Source organism: Calypte anna, chromosome 27, assembly GCF_003957555.1.
Source record: "Calypte anna isolate BGI_N300 chromosome 27, bCalAnn1_v1.p, whole genome shotgun sequence".
In the NCBI taxonomy this organism is placed as follows: domain Eukaryota; kingdom Metazoa; phylum Chordata; class Aves; order Apodiformes; family Trochilidae; genus Calypte; species Calypte anna.
In genome coordinates, this window is record NC_044272.1 from 1,315,832 (window position 1) to 1,335,659 (window position 19,828).

Genomic DNA, 19,828 nt, shown 5'->3' on the forward strand with positions numbered 1-19,828 from the left:
AAAAGAGCAGAGGTGAGACCACCATGGCCCTTCCACCCTCTCAGGGGTGGGATTTGGTGACAGTCTGTGACAGCTACAGCTGGATTCATCCCCAGAACAGCCGGTGGTGCTGGGACAGCTCTGGACGAGGCTGGTGTGGTGCTGGTGAGGCCACAGTTCCTCCCCAGTGGCCAAGTGCTGAGCTGGTGCCAGGGCTGTGGGGTGAACTCAACCTCATGTGGAGGAATTTCCACCCACTCCCCCCCAAACCCAACATCCCCCACAGAGCACCCTGGGCAGCCAACAACCCACCTGCTGCTCCAGGAGGAGCCCTGGGACTGCAGTCAGGGAACAAAAAAGAAACCAAGCCTGGTTCTACAAAAGGACTGAATTAATTATAGAAAAAAAGAGCAAGGGGTGCGTCTCTGCCTCTGACAGCCCATCCCAAGGCAGCAAGGGGGAAGGAGCAGGCCCTGGACAGGGCAAACCAAGCCCATGGTGATGGAGAGGCTGTCCCAAGTGTCCCCATATCCAGGTTCTCCTGGATTCCCATTCTCCTGCACAGCAGGAGGGAGGTGACCCGCTCACAGTGCAGCGATGGCTTTGGCGGCGACACGGCGGCCCAGGGGCAAGCTGAGATCTGTGATGGCCAGGACAATTCTGGGACTGGACATGGTGGACACTTTCACCAGCTCTGAAACCTGCCCAGAGAGAGAAGGAACAGAGCTGAGTCACCGCAGTGGGACTCCCCTGCCCTGCCCACTGTGTCCCCCAGCACCCTGTGACCAGGGACAAGGATGTCACAGCCACAGGACTCACCATGGTGAAGGGCATGAACTGAAGGATGCTGCCACGGCTGCCCTGCTCCAGGCAGTCCACACACTCCTCCATGAACCACTGGACAAACTGGGTGTGGGTTCCAGCTGTCTTGGCACCAAGGATGGAGGAGATGAGCAGGAAGAGGTTTGCTGTGAAGACAATTAGGCAGACATCAAAAGCCAGGCCAGGGCAGGGAGGCCTAAGCCCCCCACAGAGGGGATAGGTCCCCACCACATCCCCACCATGGTCAGATCCTGCCCCACAGCCAGGCCTGGCTGCCAGGATCCAGCCCCCTTACCTAGCACCCTGTTCAGTGGGTCCTTCATGCTGATGGTGTGAAGCTGGGAGGCAGAGAGCGAGGTGCTCATGGAACGATCTGTCAGGAGGAGAAAAGGCATCAGGCTGGGGGGGCCTGGAATGGCCTCTTGGCCCTCTCAGCTGTGTCAACATGCCCACCCTGGCTAGCTCTGGCCATTCGGGGCTCACCCAGCCCTTGGGCTCCAGGAGAAGCCACCCCATGGCATAACAGAGGTTTGGATTGTGGTCCTTGACACCCAAAAAAGACGAGACTTTTTTGCCAGGGCACATCAGAGACATGTGGCAGGGACAGCCACCATGGTCACTGTCCCACACTGAGGGGTGTGTGCCCACATATGCACCAGGCACAACGGAACTCAGCAGCCCAGGGAGGGCTCCACATGCTGCCACTGCTGCTCCTGGGCTGTGACACTTTGCTCTTGCACAACACACGTTTATTCTGAGCCTGACCAAGCTTAATGGCCGCTCCACAGGCTGAGCAAGACCATGAACATGAAGAAGACCATGAGCATCCTTCCACATTGGGTTTTAATCACAGCCATGACTCGTCCACAAAGGCACGAGCAACATAATGGGATGTCATGATCAGGAGAAAAGGGACACTGGTTGCAGCCTGGCTGGGCCCTGGGAGCCAGATGTTCCCCAGCTGCAGAGCAGCATTCCCAGCTCACTCTCAGCACACAGTTTAGCTCCTAGAGCTGCACGTCCTAACAGCAAATCTTGGACAGCCCTAGGGGATTTATTTGACCCACGCTGTGAAGTGCTGCTGGGTGCTCCTGTAGGGGAGGAACTGGGTCATCTTCAGTCCAACAGGATGGGAATCTCCCCTTGAGCAGATCCCCCAGGACACAGCTCCTGCCCAAACCAGCAGGACCCACCTTGTGCTGCTCTGAGGATGCTCCTCAAAGGAAGAAAACCCTCCCACACTTTGCTCATGGAACCACATGAGTTACGTATGAAGAGGCATTTCCACATCGCTACAGCAAACAGCCAAAAAAAGTCCTGAATGTCATTGCAAAGAGGTGGAACTGCCTCCAAAGTTAAAAAAAGATAGTGAAATACAGGGAAAACCCCATATTTCAACAGTAGAGAAACCAAGAAAAACCACAGGCTGATGAATGTGTCAAGAAGTCAAAAATAAAAGTGTAAGTTCAGATAAAGGGCATCAGGAGAAACTGACTGAGGAACATCCTGACTCACTGCCCAGAAGGGCAGACAACACATGTGTGGGTCCTGACAGCCCACAGCCCCCCAGGAGGGTATGGACACCCCCAGCACCTCCTGTCTGAGCTGTCACAACCCTCAGCATCGCGCTGCAGGGACCCAGGGAAGGACTCAGCTCTGAGTGCTGCTGTGTTAACAGGAGTGGAATTCCTGGATTTGGCCACAGCCACTGGGAATGTCCCCTCCTGCCACCACTCTTGCTGCAGCACATCAGCTCTTGGGTCCCACACAGCCTATGAGGGGGTGACAAGGCTCTAACAAAATCTCCCTGAGCCCTGACCCACCAGGTTGGGTGGCAACATCACGGAGGGAAGGTGTAACCTTGTCCTCTCCCTGAGTTCTTCTAATCAGAGAAATAAAGAGCTTGACCTTTCCTAAGCACAAAAGCTCCAGCACAGCTCAGCAAAGCAAACTCAAGACATAAATCTTTTCCTGGCCAGCTCTGGAAATGAAGTTTCTGTGTCAATACACATTTCCCACCCAGAAATGGGCCTCGAGGTGGGAGGGTCCTCCCCTGAGGAAACTTCTCCCCCAGCACTTACTGGGGCTGGAGAGGTGTTGGCATCCTCCTCGTTGGAGCTGAGCAGGCGCATGAGCTTGGAGGGCTGTGTGTCATCCAGAGGGAACAGGCTGATGTAATCCTGGGGGGACAGAGGGGGTTCAGCCCCACCAGCTCCTGAAGGGGACCAGGCTCCAACCAAACCCCAAACTGTGCGCTGGACTCACCTCAATATCCTCTCGGTGCCTCTTCTTCTGCCTGGCAGAGGCTTGGCCCTTGTTGTGGGAGGAGTAGGAGCTCAGGGCACACCAGACAGAGAGCCTGAGGACAGAGCAGGGGCACTGAGGTGCTGCCAGCCCACCCGGTGAGTGTGTGAGCAAAGAAAAGCATGTGCTGGAATGGGACACGGATGTCCCATCCTGGGTGAGAGGCAGCATGGAACATGTCCCCAAATGAGCCCACCCACCCCAAGGAGATGGTGCTAGGTCTTACTTGGCCAGGGCCTTTCCTGGTGGGTCCATGAGCGTGTGCCACTTGGAGGAGTCTGTCAGCAGGTTGGGCAGGATGTGGCCCAGCAGGGTCAGGGTCAGCTGCTGCATGTCCAGGCAGAAGATGGCATAGAGCAGCTCCACAGCCCGCAGCGTGTGCTCCTTCCGTGTCTCCTTCAGCAGCTCCTGGGAGGCAGAGGACATGGCTGAAGGGGGCACAGGCACTCCTGGGCCTCTCCAGCTCCCCTCCAGCACCAGGACTGTCACCACAGCCAGCCCAGCCCCAACTAAAAACAGAGCTTGGGTCAGACCCAGCAGTCCTGGGCTCGATACCCAGCGATGGTGTTGGGGTGGCAGCCACCTCCCTCCTCCCCCCATACCTTGACCAGGTTGTTGCAGAACCAGTAGACACCTCCCATGTGCAGCAGGGTGTCAAAAATGTGGATGGAGCGGCTGTCCACCCAGCCCTTCTCCAGCACCCTGGTGAACACACTCGTCAGCACCTCCTTGATGGGTTCTTGGGGGCAGGAGGTTCCAGTAGGGGATGGTGTCCATGCCCGTGGAAGGGAACTTGATCTGCGTGGCCGTCTGCTGCAGGACGTCTGCACACATGTGCTCCAGGATGGAGCTCATGATCACCACACTGCAGCAGAGAGGGATGGGGTCAGGCAGGGCCTGGGCAGGACTCCAGGGCAGGGACAGGGTCGTGGTTTGGGGCCCTGGAGCTCACCGCTCGTTGTAGAACTGCAGGGTGTTCTCCCCGTACAGGGGGGTGGCCAACTGACGGATCATCTGCAGGGACTTCTCCCGCTCATCCAAGCCCAGCATCCGGACGTGGGCCACCAGCCAGGCCACGGCACACACTGCCATGCTGCACACCTTCCCCTTGATGTTGTCTGTGATTTTCTAGGAGAGGATTTAGGAGCGCAGAGGTGGATGAGCACAGACATGTGGAGGCACAGGCTCACTCTCTGTGTCACCTCCCAGAGCTGTGGGCCCAAGCCCTTCTCTCCTCCGTGGGGTGAACCTTCCCCTGCCAGCCCCACAGGGCAGTTTGGGACTGCCATGTCAGTTCCCCATCCAGGTCATGAAGGAGCCATCAAGCTCTGCAGTGGCATTCAGGGCAGGAGGACAGGGGACTCTTGTCCAGCTCAAGCCTTGACTCCTCCTCAGGCCCCAGTGCTGGTCCCCCTCCTCTGTCCCACATCCCTCCCTCACCAGGCCCACCTGGATGGACTCGAAGGTGAGGACACTGTTCTCCCAAGCATTAAGGATCTCCAGGATGGCAGCTGAGATGCTCAGACAGGCCTCATGCCACTTCATCTGCCTGCCAGGGAAGGAAACAGGGGGATCAGGCACTCATCCAGAGCAGCCATGGAGGTGGGGTGAGTGCTGGGTGCCCAGGCTGAACTCTTACACCAGCTTCATCTCGGAGGAGTTGTTGAGGAGAGCGACCAAGGACTCCACCTTGGTGGAGTCGGGGCGGAAGCAGGGGTGGTCGGGGTTGAGGATCTTGCCCTCCTCAGGCATGCAGGTCAGCATCCAGGTCTCAAAGAAGGGCACCTCACCTGCTGGGCTCGACTCTGACAGGATCACCTGGAGGGGAAGGAGCAGAGGGGCTGCCAGGAACCCTGCATCCCCCAGGGACCCTGCTGGGGACCCCCACCCTGGGGAGTTCATGGCCAGGGGAGCAGCGCCGCCCTGTGGCAGGCACCAGTCTGTCACCAGTAAGGCACCAGTCTGCTCCCAGTAAGGCACTGGTTTCCAGTCTGTGGGTGTTATTATCCACCTCGAGTAGAGAACACCCCAGGGCCATCTCAGAGCAGCACTCTCAGGGGAGTGCCAGACCAAGGAGCAGCCCTGAGGGGCTGTGGCAGTGGGGTCACTGTGTCCTGCCCAGAAAGGGCCACTTGTCCCCCCCAGCTCTCTTCAGGGTCCCTGCTGGCCCACAGCTCCATGGGGTCAGGGCTCACAGCCCAGCTGGGAGGGTTCCCAGGGGGGACAGGAGCTGGGAACCCCGCAAGCTGCTTCCTCCTCTCAGCACTCCCCCCACCCCAGGGACACTATTTTTGACAAAAAATAAAAAAGTTTTGCACATCTGTTCAGCAGCAGCTGGTCAGGAAAATCGCTCTGGGCCAGAGGGGGGGGATGAGACCTCAGCAGACAGCCCCGGGCACGTCCGCTCCGAGCTGGCTGCAGCCAGGACCCCCCCTCCCCACCTCCCTCCCCGGTGTTTCAGTATCGTTTTGCCTCCCAACACACACAGATGTTGAAACCTGGAAAATTTTCATGAAACCAAAGTGCTGCTTCCTGAGCAGGGCTGCAAGTTCCTCCTCTCACAGGGGAAAGCTGCCTGACACCCCCCAAAACCCCAGCACCAAACCCGAGGGGCAAAGCTGGGAAGAATCCGGTGAGATCAGCAGCAGCGTGGGGAGGGTGTGGAGGCAGCAAACCAAACCCTGGGGAGGGCAAGAAGCCAGCCCTGCCCCACTGCCCACACCCACAGACCCAAAAGGGACGGATTTCGACCCAAGGTATGCAAAAAGCACCAGGTGCTTTACCCCGGGGCAGTGGGGTGGCTGCAGGGAGATGGGGACAGTGGCAGGATGGCCACTAGAGGAGGCTGGCAGGCCACAGCACGGGCTGTGCTGGCAAGGTCAGAGCCCCATCCCTGCAAATCATGGAACTGTGGCATGGTTTGGGTGGGAAGGGACTGTAAAGCTCATCTGGTGCCACCCCTGCCATGGGCAGGGGCACCTCCCACCAGCCCAGGGTGCTGCAAGCCCCATCCAACCTTGGACACTACCAGGGATGGGGCAGCCACAGCTTCTCTGGGCAAACCTGGGCCAGGGGCTCAGCACCCTCCCAGCAAAGAATTCCCTGGAGATCAGCCCCATCCCTACGGATCCTTACCTCTGAGCCATACGTCTGGGCCACATGGCACAGCATGAGGAATGAGATGTCAAAGAGCAGGGCCCGAACGGAGGCTCCTTTGGCTGAGGGAGAGGAAACAAAGACCTTGGGGATTCTCCAGGCTCAGTACCAGAAGGCAACCAGAGCCCTAGGAGCTCAGGGCTGGGATTCTGCTTCCTCCAGGCAGCTTTTGTCACCCCACAAGTGCTTGAGTGTAAACCAGAGCTCCAGGGGATGTGCCAAGTGACTCCCCTCACCCCATCTGCCCCCACATGAACCCCCCAAGCATCTCTGCCCCCCTGCTCCCCACCAGCCCCTGGCTCCCCCCACGCCATGGAAGGTCAGAGCACTCAGAAGTTTCATCACACGCAAACGCAGTCAGAGTCCTTATCTGGGACTCTGTGCTGACACATCACCCCTTCCAGGGAGGGAGCCAGGGCAGGGCTGGCTCTGAGGGGCCCCACAGGCTGGGCTGGGGGGGAAAGAGCAAGGAACAGGCAGGGAACACCCCGCATTCTGGGTGGACACGTGTGCCACGCATGAGGACAGCAGGAGCCCATGTCTGGGCTCTCTCTGGTGCCACAGCTAGTCCCAGATTCATCCATCTGGGACTCACAGTGTCCCTTGGGGGGGGGGGGTGGCACAGCTCCAAACACCCCTCACACAGACAGACACACACTTACAGCCTTCTCCTGTGATCTGCTTTGTGAATTCATTCAGCCTAGAGGGGAGAGAGCCACAGAGAAGTGTCACCAGCACATGGAACACCCCCTAGCAAGGCAGGGGGCTGCCTTGCCTGCAGACCCCTTCCTGCACCTCATCCCAACACACAGTTCCCCAGACACCCTCCGGCATGGCAGGGACGAGCTGCCTGCTCCCTCTGCTCCCCTCCAGCAGAACAGGTCCAGCAACGCTGCCAGCCCCCACGCCCATCCCCACCCAGGAGCTCACACAACCCCTGAACCAACCCAACTTCCATGCTCTGCAGAAGCCAAGGAGACCCCATGGCCCCTTCTGAGACCCCAGCCCTCCCCAGGGGTCTGCTGGATCCAGCCCTGCCTTGGGGGGAATCTTGGGGCAGTGCTGGCTCCCCCCAGCCCCACTTTGCACCCCAAATGGTGCAGTGCAGATGGACACTCACTTGATGAACTTCCGAGCAAAGGATTTCAGCTTGCCCGTCGCTGCTGCTGCTGCCAGCAGCAAGTCCAGGCTCTTCCCAGACAGCATGTGACCCAAGACCCCCAGCAAGCCCTCAGGGGACTTGGAGTGATCCGCATCCATGGTCTGCAAGAAAAAAAAAGAAAGGAAAGAGAAGTCATGGGGAACGTGTGCTGTGGAGCAGCAGCAAAACCCCAGCACTGGGGGCAGAGCTGATGAGCTGCCAGAGCTCTCCCCTGAGGCCTCAGGGAGCAGAGACCTGAGGGACTCAGGGGTGTGATGGAGCCCCCCAGCCCCACAGAGCACCAGAGCAGCATGACCAGCAGCAAAACATCCTCTTGTGCTCAGTGAGAGTGACACAGAGAAAAGGGGGGGTCCCTGGGGACCAGGGGAGATGCCTGCAGATGAGAGCAGGCCAGGCAGGGCTGGCTGGGCTCAGACTGCTGGCACTGACAACACCCCACAGCCTGACAGCTCCTCCAACTCCCCAGGAAGGAGAACAGAGCTCCTGGTCTCCTCAGCTGGGAACAATTCCTCCAGCCCATCTCAGGGGGAGATCCGGAACTTCTGGAGCACCGTGGCTGCCTGGTGAGACCGGTGCTGCTGGAAACAGGCTCTGGGTTGAGCCCAGAATGGATGCGGGAGGACACCCACCTTCAAGATGTTGGTGACAGTGGGCTCAGCCCTCAGGATGAGCCCGGGGTTTGGCTGGATGTTGGCATTCTCTTCTGATTTCAAGTGTGGAGCGTGTTCTCTGTCTGCTTTCCTGGGGGATGCCCAGAGAAGGGACAGTGAGCTGGAATTCATCACCCTGCTTCATTCCTTCCCATGCTTAGCCACCTCCCACCCACCACCACCATCAGCACCCCCAAGGAAAGGCCACCACCAGCTGCCACTCCAGCAGGACAGACTTTGCTGGACTTAATTTGTCACTGGAAGCAAAGCCATGTCCCTCCAGGCCACGGCATCCCAGGACAGCCAGAAGCTGGTCCAAGAAGGACAACAAGGTAAGGAGCTCCAGCCCCAAGTGGGGACCCAGATGTTTGAGGGTCTGTACCGTTTGTCAATCAGGTTGGTCATGTTGGCCTCGGAGAGCAGCCCATGCTTGTTGCACTCCTGAAGGAGCTGACTCATGCAGTTGCAGCTGAAAGAGAGAGGAGAGTGTTAGCCCGAGGGACAGCATTCCTGCTGCTTCAGGCAGGGCCACGGGGCTCCTAGGTTGCCCTTCTGGCCCTGCTCCCAGCCCTCTGAGGAGGCTGGAGGGCCAAAAGCAGCTCCAGATACCACCCAGCATCCCCAACACAAGAACCAGCTGTCAGATGCTCACTGAATTGCTCATCTGGCAGGAAGAAGAAATAGAATCAGAAACTAAAAGAGCCCTGCCAGGAGCTGCCCCAACACCACAGCTCCCTGCGGAGAGGACGGGGTGGTTGGGGCACTGCTGCAGGTCAGCCCCAGGCACTCACTTGCATCGCTGATCCACTTTGTCAAGCAGCGGGGTCAGCTTCAGCAGGAACTCGAAGGCACAATTCACATCCTCAGTGAAGTCCTGTGCAACACCAAGCCAAGCCCTCACCTCAGAGCACTGCCAGCACAAGCCCACCCTTCCCTCCCACGCTGCCAAGGGGAGGTTGTGGGGACACAGACCATTTCCTACCCCAGCCACCCCCTGCACAGCCTTGGCCAGGCACCAGCACAGCTCAACACTGCAGCCCTCCAGACTCACCTTGTCCCCCTGGGGATACTTCTTGAGCTTAACCAGGACCTGGGGGATCTGAAAGACATGAAGCAGGGATGTGACTGACCGAGGCAGACCCTGCTTTGAATTCAGGACCTCCCAGCAACACAGCCCCTGCAAACACCCAGCACCAGCAGCTGCGCTCACAGCCCAGGGAAAGGGAAGGAGCATTCCTGGAGCAGGCTGCGTGTCCTGGGGACTTTGTCCCCCCCTCCTCCCCTCTGTGGGGTACTTCCACCATGCCACCTCTCAACAGGCTAGTCATGGAGGCTGCAAGAGGGGCATGTGTCAGGCCTGAAATTCCACACAGATCCCTTTTGTCTGCTACAAAGGAAGGAGGTAAAGCAGACTGCTCTGCTGCAGAGCTGTGGGAGCTCAGGCCCCGAGGCTTCTGTGGCATCCTTCAAAGGCCACAAATTCCACCCCCCTCAAACACCCCAGGAAAGCCACTCTGCAAAACAAAGTGGGGCTGGGCTGAGGAGAGGCCCTGGACAGCAAAGCTGACACTGGATGAGATGCAGGAAAAGAGAAGCCATGGATCTGCCAGGGCCTGAGTGAGATCTGGGAGCACTGGGCTGGCAGCATGGCTGGGCCCTACCTTCAGGAAGGTGAAGGCTGTCCACTTCAGCTCCTCCGTGCCCTCTGGGGACTCGATGAGACCCACAAAACAGGCCTTCCAGATCTCCAGCACAAAGAGTGGGGAGGGGATGTGCTGCAGGGCACACAGACAAAAACCTCTCAGTGCTGGAAAGGCAACAAAGTGCCTCCTCCAAGCCCCAGGCCCCTTGAGAAGGTGGTGATGGGCTCACGCTGCTCCCCACAGCTGTGCCCACAGCCCTGGAGCAGGGTCAGCACAGGGAGAAACAGAGCACAGAGCTGCAGCCAGGCCCTGGGCCACCCCGAGCAGGAGAGGGAGATGGCACTTTCGTACCTGCATCCTCTTCACCATCATCAGCTGCTCCACCAGTGGCTGGGTCTCCCCTGTGAGGTTCATGGTCCCCTCCAGCAGCACCACAGCATGCACAGTGGGGAAACCGGTCTTGTTCAGCTGCTCAGAGTGGACTGACAGCATGGTGGGGATGCTGGGGGAGGGGGAGACAACAGCACAAGGTCACTAGAGTCCTGCAGGGATTGATCCTTGGTCCCCCTGTCCCCTCCTGGCCAAGCCCCTCACTTTTGCTGTCCTCAAGCTCTTTGTGACAGGACAGAGCAGCCTTTGAGCACAGCAGCTATAGGGGGCAACCAGAGCAGGGACAGCAAGAATCCCCAGGGCCACCAGGGCAACAATCTCTGGGCAAGACTCCTTTGCAGCAAGTCACCATTAGCCTTGTCCCCTCTCCCACCCCTGGGCCTCCCACCAGCCCACCGTGGGGGCAGGGGTCCAAGCTGGGAAGGGACAGGAGAGCAGGGAGCCAGTGTGGAGGGATGCAGGAGGTTCTTGGCACCCAGAGCTGGGCTGAGACCCATTTTAGCCCCCAAGCCTGCAGAAGCTGCAGCACAGAGCTACCTCTTGATGAGGGAGACACAGTTGTCAGCCTGGCTTCGGAGCGGGGAGCTGCTGAGGCTGTTGAGGTTCTCTCCCAGCTTGACGAGGGACTGCTCCACGGTGCTCCAGGAGGCTGTGGAAGGAGGGAGGGCAGACATTCAGTGAAGGGGACAGTGACACATTGAGAAGCCAGGCAGGCTGGCTCCGAGGCAGCACAGAAGGCCGGGGCTCCCCACCGGGCCCTGCGGGGGAGCAGAAGCCACTGCACCTCTGCGAACCCAAGCCGAGGGTCCACGTGTCACCCAGCAGCTCCTGCTCCAGGCTGGGCCTGGCACAGCCTCTTGGCCAGACACTGGCACCGACAAAAGGTGCAGGGCTGTGCCAGGAACGCTGGCGGAGCACAGGACCTGCTGCGTGCCCAGAACAGCTCACGCAGCCTTCACATTAATTCTGCTCTTCTTCCAAGGGCAGCGTGGAGGGGAGGGGGCAGAGGGTGGCACGGAGCCAGGGAGGAGACAGTTACAGCAACAGGGCTGGAAGATGGATGGGTTTGGAGCTGCAGGGACAATGCGGCAGGAGCCGGGCAGGGGGAAGGGAGAGGTGGCAATGACATCTCCCAGGGCCAGCAGTGCCCAGGAGGAAACCCAGGGCATGGGAGGCAGCGACATACACGCCTCCTCCAGCTTCCCAATGTGGATCAGGGCACGGTTCTTGGTGCTGCTCAGCATCTTCTCCAGCCGCTCCAGACACATCTTCAGCTGACTCTCAGCTGCCACCTGCTCCAGCGTCTCCTTCACCTTCTCAGTGTAGAAGGCAGCGCAGCGCAGGAGCCAGGTGAGGGCACTCATCAGGGCCCGGCACAGCCCAATGCACTCCTCTGCTTTGCCGTGGCAGCTGGCAAGGAGAAACAGAACTGTGCTGCCCCCAGAGAAACTGAGGCACAGACACGGGGCAGCATGGGGATTCAAACCCACGTCCCACACTCCCAGCCCATGGAGCTCCTCAACGTGCTCAGCCCACGAGCAGCACTGCTGTGCCAGGGGAAATAAAGCATCCCCAGTGCTTCCCCTCTGGCCACTCCACTACAGGGAAACTTTCCAAGCCTCTAATCAAATTATCTTGCTAAGAGAGACTCAGCATTGATCAATGTGCTGCGAGAGGTGAACGCTTTCCCCTCCTGATGCACAAATCATCAGGGCCAGAAGTTTTGATCAAATTAAGCAGAGGATCAGATTAGGCAGAGGCTGGATTAAGTGGTCGTCTCTGCAGTTGGCCAGCAACAGCTCCTTGTCAACATCTGTGACTGATGCATATTCATCACTGCTGCTTCATTTCACGTAATTGAAGAGCTGCTACCTTCAGCCTTCCTCCTCCTCTTCCTTCTCCCACTGCCCCAGCACATGGTCTGCTCTGGCCTCCCAGAAGAGGCTGTCAGGGGTTAACAGGAAGATTTCTGAGCTTTCTAAAAAAGTTTTTGTGGCCTGAATTGTCTGGACTCCCCTGGGTCCTGCAACATCAGCGGAAGAGCATGAAGCAAAACAAGGCAGCTGCCTGGAGCACCCGGGGCAGTGCAGACAGGACTGCGAGCGCTGGCAGAGGGGACACTCAGCCAGGGTCCCTGGAAGCTGCAGAAGCCACACAGGAGAAATTAAATGCCCTGAGGGGACACAGAGGCCCTCAGGCCACAGGGTTTAGCCCACCCCTATCCACCTGAGCCAGACAAAAATATCACAGCAGAGAAGGACAGGACAGGTAGGCTTCTTGCAGATTCCCACAACCAGCTGGGCTTTGGACTCTCCACTCTCCTCATGCTAGCCCTTGGGTGGCACGAGGGCAACTCGAGAATGAACACAGAGCTGGAGAGGGAATCTGCTTTCCTCTGCCAGGACAAATACTCAAGGCTCAGCCCAGGCTCCTGGTACACCCATGGTACCACCCTGGGCCAGGGTGGCAGAGCTGGCAGGGCCCCGGCGTACCTGAGCCGGTCACAGAACATGTCCATGATCTCCAGCAGCGACTGGACACACAGATCCCGGGAGAAGTCATCAAACTAGAGCAGGAGAACAAGAAGATATTTCAGATGGGGGTTACCGGGCTCTGGTATCATAAGAAACAAACTCAAACCCAACCTCTGTGGGCTGGGCACTGCTGGCCATGGCATGCTCGCCTTGGCAGCTGCCCAGCAGCCACTTGAATGAGAACTAGGTCAGAGCTGCCCGACGGCTGGGTCGTGCCCTCCCGGGGTTGACAGAGGCAACCGTGCCACGGCAGAGCGGAGAGTGATGCATTTTCTCAGCATCCTCCCCAAGACAGCAGCAGAGGCCACAGCTCCGCTCCACACCGGCGGTGGCCTCGCGGCGGCGGCGGTGGCTCAGGGCCATCTCCTGTGCCCACCCCCGGCCTGGCAGCGTGTGCCAACAGCCCGGCTGGCCGCGGGGCCAGGAGGACAGTGGGCAGCAGAAGCGCAGCTCCTCGCCTCCTCGCAGAGCAGATGGGGCCACCCCGCCGGGCCGGAGCTAGCCCGCAGCTCTGTTCTGGGCCCACGCTGCTCTGAAGGAGGAAGCTGCGGCTGCCAAGGTCAACTCTCTGCCTGCACTGCCAGAACGGGCAACGATGCGTGGCCAGGGGATCGATGACAAGGCTGTGCCCCTCAACACAGACCCATCGCTGTGCTCAGCATCAGTTCTATGCCAGGAGTGTGCCCACCACCCCAGATGGGTGCTGAGTCCTGCTGGAGAGGTCCCCACCCTTGCTGGGACACAGCATAGCTACCGGCACCTTTCTCCTCCATCACAAGGAGGTGTAAGGAAAGAAATTATTGTTCCTCAAATCATTGTCCCTTTAGATCAGGGGTTGCCCTCACCAGACCAGCACGCAGGGATGGTGGGTGGGGGGCTTGCAAGGGGCTACCACTCCCCACGGAGCCACCCCAAATGCCACACAGAGGCATCCACGGAGGGCTTGTCCCCATCAAAGCAGCATGGGGACACCTTGGCCGGGTGGCTGCATGGCTGGGGTGCTGGCAGCCCTCCCTGGTTGCTTTTTCATCACCAGCCCTTGTTCCCCCGGTGCTGCCAGTGCTGCTGCCACAGAGGGATGTGGTTTCCAGCAAGAAGGGTGTGGTCTGCACGCAGGGAGCCGTGGGGCAGGAGCCTGCAAGGCCCCACATGACAAAGGGACAAGGACTTTCACACCCACCGCCACCCCCAAAGGCAGAGCAGAACCCGCCAGGCGCAGTGGCAGCCTGTCCCCAGCGGGACACAGGAGGACTTGGGCACTAATCCGTGCTGTCTGACCGCTGCTGACTCAGCAGAGGATGTCGTTTTCCACTTGACCTATATTTGGCAAGAGCTCTGGGGAGGGAAATGGATACGGGGGTCATGGGTAAAGAGAAAAAACCTCCAACAGCACCCATCAGAGTTGTACCTTGCTGATGGCCATCAGGACCGTGGAATAAGACACCATCTATGAAAATTAAAAAAAAAAAAAAAAAAAAAAGAATTAAAATGACAACAACAACACACAGAACCAAAACAAAGCAGAAGCAGCGGCGTGCTGGTGGGCGATGTTTGCCAGCGTGGTGCTGGTTGCTGAGGAACAGGAAGGTCAGGGCACGGCCCCGCTGTCTGTCACCACAGACAGGGCCGGGGCGCTGACCCAGCACAAATCCAAACAGACATTTTTAGGTGAGCGCTGGTTTGTTTCACACCAACTTCAGGGGATATTAAACACCGCGCTGAGAAAGCACAGGGCGTACAGCAAGCGGGAAGTCTCTGGGAGGGCAAAGATTCCCAGCTCGTGTGCAGCCAGTCCATGGGCAGAGGTGCTGAGCACTCCACTACCCACCCAAGCCCAGGGATGGGAAGTTCAGGGTGTGCCCAGCCTGGTTTATTCGCCCACCTGCTAACAGGGGGTGCAAGGTGACCCCCCCACAGTGTCTGCAGCACACGGGGAGTATTGTTACCTGGGAGCTGATAGCGTACTTCAGGTAGGACAAGATGAGTGGGTTGGGTGAGGGCCCGATCATGGCTTGCTCCAGAAGAGCCTCTGCAAACAAAGGAGAGGGGACAGAGGTCCCTGGTCAGTGGGTACACGGTGTGGGGACACACAGACACAGCTGTGCTCTGTCCCACATCCCGCAGGACAGGTGGCGAGGATAAACAGTCCTGCTCTGAAATTCACCAAATCCCACAACTTTCCAACCCCCGATGGCAAAAGCCAGTAAATAATTCAGGCAGTCTCCTGCTAACTCAGCTCTCCCCGGGCACCCTGGCCCCAAAACAGCCCCTGCTGCTCTCCAAACACGTTCCCCTCCCTCCCACCTCCTGCCTGGGAGGCTCTCGCATCCTCCACCAAGTAACTTTAGCTCCAAGCACCCGGGGCTGACCTCCGGGCAGACAGCCCCTCTCAGCCCGGCACGTCTGGCCCTCCCTGCCGCCGGCCCGCCGAGGCTGGAGGGGCTCTGCCCGTCCTATCTGCTCAGTCAAGCCTTTAATTGACCATTTGAACTATGGCAGAACGCAGGAAGCACCTCCTGAAAGCAGGCCCCAGGCTGCAGCACGGGCTGGAAGTAGGTCAAAGCACCCAGATGCAAAAGGGGGGTGGGGAGGGGGGAGCAGCCTTTGTGGAAGGCATCACCCCAAAGATGAGGAGGAGCCGCAGACACCGGCAGATCCCGACTGTGCGAGCGGGAGACTCCCTGGGTCTCCCTAGAAGGCTGAGGCCAAAAGCATCTCTGCTGGAGGACAGAAGGCTGATGGCAGCCTTCCCCTCCCCATCTAATCAGGGAGTGTCAACACAAGCCGGCCCCACGCTGTTACCCACTGCAGACGTGTCAGCATCGATTTGCTGGGCACTGCCGTGATGCTGGCAGCTCGTGCCAGCCCCTGCTCCTTTGTCGTTTAAGTCTGAAAGGCAGGAGCTGGGGAGAGGAAGGCTCCGGGGCTGCTGCAGCCATCAGGGCCTCGGGAACAGCCTCCTTGTGTGCCCACAGCAACACTCCACACTGTGGCCTTGGTGGAGGCTCTTTCCTCCTTGTTTTCAGCAGGATAAAAGGGACAGCAGCTCCTACCCTGTCCTTGCAGAGGGGGTTCCCTCCAACAAAGTCTGAGCTAACAAGCCAGAAGGACAAAGAGGTGGCCAGGAGAAATCTGTTTCTACTGAAACTGTCAGGTCTGATCACACCGACCCCACCACACAGTACGGTGAGAGGGGGACAAACCCAACCCGAGCTCAGCTGCAAGGACAAAACCCAGCATCACAGGCTGAACACTGACAGAAAAATCATGGAGGGAAGAAAAAATCCACCCACTGGGGATCAGTTTCCCCCTCATTGGGGTAAGGAGCATGGGGATATTTCCCTTTAACTCCCCCAACCCTTGAGCAGCGCCTGTTTGTTTATCCAGGGCTTGCAAACACGCATTTGCTGCACAGGGGGAAAAGAAAAAAAATCCTAGCAACAAGTTTCTATAATTGGCAGAAAAAGCTGGCAAATCTTTAAACCGTGGAGCTCAGCAGGTACCAGCATTTGGCAGGATTCGTGTCAAACGCCCTTGAATAGGGACGGGAAAAGAAACCCTGATATCGGGGGTGGGGAGCAGCACCTGGCTCCTTCCCAGGGCTTCTCCCCTCCCTGGCTGGGTGCTGAGGAGGCAGATGGGGCTGTTGTCCCCTCTGGGTGGGGGGCAGCAAGACGAAGGAGGGGATTGTCCCCATCTACTCTATTCTCTAAAGATTCCACACACAGTGCTGTGTCCCCAGCAGCAGAAGGACATGGAGGTGTTGGAACCATTCCAGAGGAGGCCCTGGAGCTGCTGGGAGGGCTGGAGCAGCTCTGCTCTGGAGCCAGGAGGAGAGAGTTGGGGGTGTTCAGGCTGGAGAAGAGAAGGCTGCAATGGGGAGACCTTAGAGCACCTTCCAGTGCCTGAAGGGGCTCCAGGAAAGCTTAGGAGGGAATGTGGACAATGGCCTGAAGGGATGGGATGAGGGGTGATGGCTTTAAACTGGGAGAGGGGAGATTTAGGTTGGATATTGGGAGGAAATCTGTCACTCTGAGGGTGCTGAGCCCCTGGGTGCCCAGGTTGCCCCCAGAAGCTGTGGCTGCCCCATCCCTGGCAGTGTTGAAGGTTGGATGGAGCTTGGAGCACCCTGGGCTGGGGGAGGTGTCCCTGAGCATGGCAGGGGGGGTAGAACTGGATGAACTTTAAGGTCCATTCCCACCCAACCCCCCCCCACGCACCTCTAGGCCCCCCATAACCGCATCTCCCCAAGCCCTCAGCTCCCCCCAGCCCACTTACCTGCCAGGTTGAGGATGTCCCAGGTGGCCCCTCGAGGAAAGAACCTCTTCATGTTGATGGCCCATTGATAATCGCTCCAGCGTTCTTTCCAGGCCTGCAGGATTGCCTGCTTCAGGTTCACCACCTTCATGGCTTCTGCTCTGACAAGAGAAGAACGGGGAGAGGGTCAGAATTCGAAGCGGGGGGAACCCGCACCTTGAGTCCCATTAGGGCGGGGGGGAGGGTGTCTCCGGGGCTTGCCCCCGCACCTGGTGCGGGGGCAAGCCCCGGAGACACCCTCCCCCCCGCCGGTACCGACTACTCCTCACCTTCTACCAGCCCGCAAACGCTTCCTCTAATGCCTGGGCACCGCCATGGTGGCACCCGGCAAGAAGCAGGGCGCTGATTGGAGGATGAGGGAGCGGTGCGGTGAAGGGGATGCTGGGAGTTGTAGTTCGAGGGGGGGGGTGCAAATAGCTGGGGGTGCAAAAGGGGATGCGAGTGCATGGGGGTGCAAGCGAGGGGTGTGCAAAGCTGCAAGGGTGCAAATGCACGGAGGAGCGAGCAAGGTGGGTGCAAAGGGGAGAGGGTGCAAATGAGTGTGCAAACGTGCCACGTGCAAATGCATGGCTGTGGAGACACGCTGCATGCAATGGTGTTCAAAATGCACGGGTGTGCAAACGTGCTGCGTGCAAATGTGCGGCTGTGCAAAAGCGTGGGTGTGCAAACACGGTGTGTGCATAGGTGGGTGGGTGCAAGCAAGGTGTGTGCGAAGGTGCAGGCATGCAAACGCATGGGTGTGCAGGCATGCTGCCTGCAAAGGTGTGGGTGTGAAAAGGTCTGCGTGTGCAAACTTGGTGACTGCAAATGGGTACGCAAAGGCGTGAGAGTGCAAGCACAGCACTTGCAAAAGCCGTGGGGTTGCAAACGTGGTGCATGCAAATGCATGGGCGTGCAGAGGGTGTGGGGGTGCAAAGGTGCTAATGTGAGCAAATGTGTGGGGGTGTCAAGGCAGGTGTGTGCAAGCATGGTGCATGCAAAGGTGGGGGGATGCAAACATGGTGCATGCAAATATGTGGGTCTGATAAGCTGTGCGTGTGCAAGCACAGCTCGTGCAAAGGTCTGGGGGTTCACACACATGAGCGTGTAAATATGTATTCGTTCAAACATTGTGTATGCAAAAGCATGGGTGTGCAAACATGCTGTGTGCCAAGGTGTGAATGTGCAAATCCTGGGGGTGCAAAGGCGCAGGGGTGCTGGCACAGAGTGTGGGGATGTGTGTGCATGTAAAGGGGTGTGCACATACATGTGCTTGAGCACACGGGAGCGTGCATGTGCACATATGTGTGTAAGCATGGAGGGGTGCACATGTGGGTGTGCAAACATGGGTGAGACGCAGACGTGTCTGAGTGTGTGCACACATGTAGATGGATGAGTGTGCGTGTGCCTGAACACCTCAGAGCACGGGGATGCACACGGACACGGAGGGTGCAGACCCCACGGACAGTGCACACACAGGTACCTGTGCGTGGGGGTGGACACACACACAGCCGTCCACAGGCATGACAGATGTGTGTGCATGTACAGGTGTGACACAAACACGCGTGTGCATGCACACGTACCAGTAGCCAATCCTGCCCCCCCCTCCATGTGGTACCCGCTGCTAAAAATATCCCCACGGCGGCCTGCAGCCATTGCCATGGCAACGGGAGGATGGGGAGTGGGTCTAGGAGGGGGTGCAGGGCCCTGGGGAGGGGGGGGCAGCCCCCCCAGCCCCTCCCCCCACGGTCACAGAAGGCCCCCACAGCTCAGAAGCAGGGTGCCCGGAGGTGCTGCTGTGGGGTGGGGGACCCAGACAGCCGCTGCCTACCCCCCCCAGCTCGACCCCCCCGACTGCCCTTCGGGGGGGGCTCCAAGGCCCCTTAATTCCCCGGTTAATCATTCATGGGGCCGGGGCGCTGCAAATCCCCCCGCGCCGAGGTCGGGATTAGGCGGGCGAGCGGCTCCCGGCCGGCGAGGGGCCCCGGCAGCGGGGGGGTCCCAGGGGGGCCCACAGCAGCGGGGGGAGGAGGGGGGGTCCGGCAGTAGGGAGGGGTTTTGGCAGCAGGGGGTTCCGGCAGCGGGGGGGGGGGGGTCCCGGCCCCTATTCACGAGGAGGGATTTCCTGTGCCGGGGGGGTCCCGCTCCCCGCAGCTGGCGGCGGTGGGGGTGGGATCCGGAGAAAGCGGGGCCCGTCCCAGGCGGGAGAGGACTCGAACAGCCCCTCTGCACCCCCACCCCCCCTGTCATGGCAGCCCCCACAAAACCTGCGCTGGGGCTAAGGGGGAGGGGGGGCGGTGGGATACGTTAAGGGGGGTCCAGCCCCCCGGCCCAGCGCGGAGGGGGAAGGCGTAGAGTCTCGGGCCGGCCCCCCCCCGCCTTGGCATGGAGCCCCGGCCCAGCTGCCTCCAGCCCCGCGGCCGGGGGGGCCGGAAGGGGCCGGGGCCGTTCCCAGCGCCGGGGGCAGGCGGGGGGCGAGAGGGGGCCGGCGAGGGGGGACTTCCCCTTCCCGCGGGGTAACCGGGGCAGCCAGGACCCCCGGTGCCGGTGTCTGCCGAGGAAAGGGGGGCACTTGGCCGGTTGCTACCCACCTGTGCCTGTCCTCGACGGCGAGCCAAAGATTTGATTCCCGGGAGGGGCTCCCAGCAGGAAGGTGGGGGGGGCCACCTTGGGATGGGAGACACCCCATGAAGCCACCCGGACCCCTGCGCGCTGCCCCTCGGGGGTCTCCCATTATGGGGGTGTGGGCACCCGAGCTGCACCCAGCGTCACCCCCCCTGCCGGGGGTCCCGGAGGTCCCACCGCCCTGCAGGGGTTCTTTGTAGCAGCTTCACGCTGCAGAGCAGCAGGATGAATTTTAATAAGCTGGTTCCGGACCAGGGAGTCACGCCC

The 19,828-nt window shown here is 59.6% G+C and overlaps 1 protein-coding gene and 1 non-coding gene across 2 annotated transcripts; both read right to left on the reverse strand.

The window, feature by feature from the left end:
- Positions 1 to 324: 324 nt before the first annotated feature.
- On the reverse strand, positions 325 to 17,098 carry MED24 (mediator complex subunit 24). The gene is given in 26 exon segments (XM_030466077.1): positions 325 to 680; positions 799 to 947; positions 1,097 to 1,174; positions 2,879 to 2,981; positions 3,067 to 3,160; positions 3,332 to 3,513; positions 3,708 to 3,843; positions 3,845 to 3,970; positions 4,058 to 4,233; positions 4,555 to 4,654; positions 4,745 to 4,923; positions 6,241 to 6,323; positions 6,924 to 6,961; positions 7,382 to 7,524; positions 8,053 to 8,164; positions 8,456 to 8,542; positions 8,865 to 8,947; positions 9,125 to 9,172; positions 9,735 to 9,848; positions 10,068 to 10,218; positions 10,644 to 10,755; positions 11,293 to 11,516; positions 12,599 to 12,672; positions 14,049 to 14,087; positions 14,587 to 14,669; positions 16,919 to 17,098. Coding segments are annotated over 26 exon segments (2,961 nt in total). The 5' UTR covers positions 17,049 to 17,098; the 3' UTR covers positions 325 to 563.
- LOC115599814 lies at positions 6,566 to 6,672 on the reverse strand. The gene has a single exon (XR_003988613.1). It is a non-coding gene; the product is annotated as a small nucleolar RNA SNORD124 (small nucleolar RNA).
- Positions 17,099 to 19,828: the final 2,730 nt, after the last annotated feature.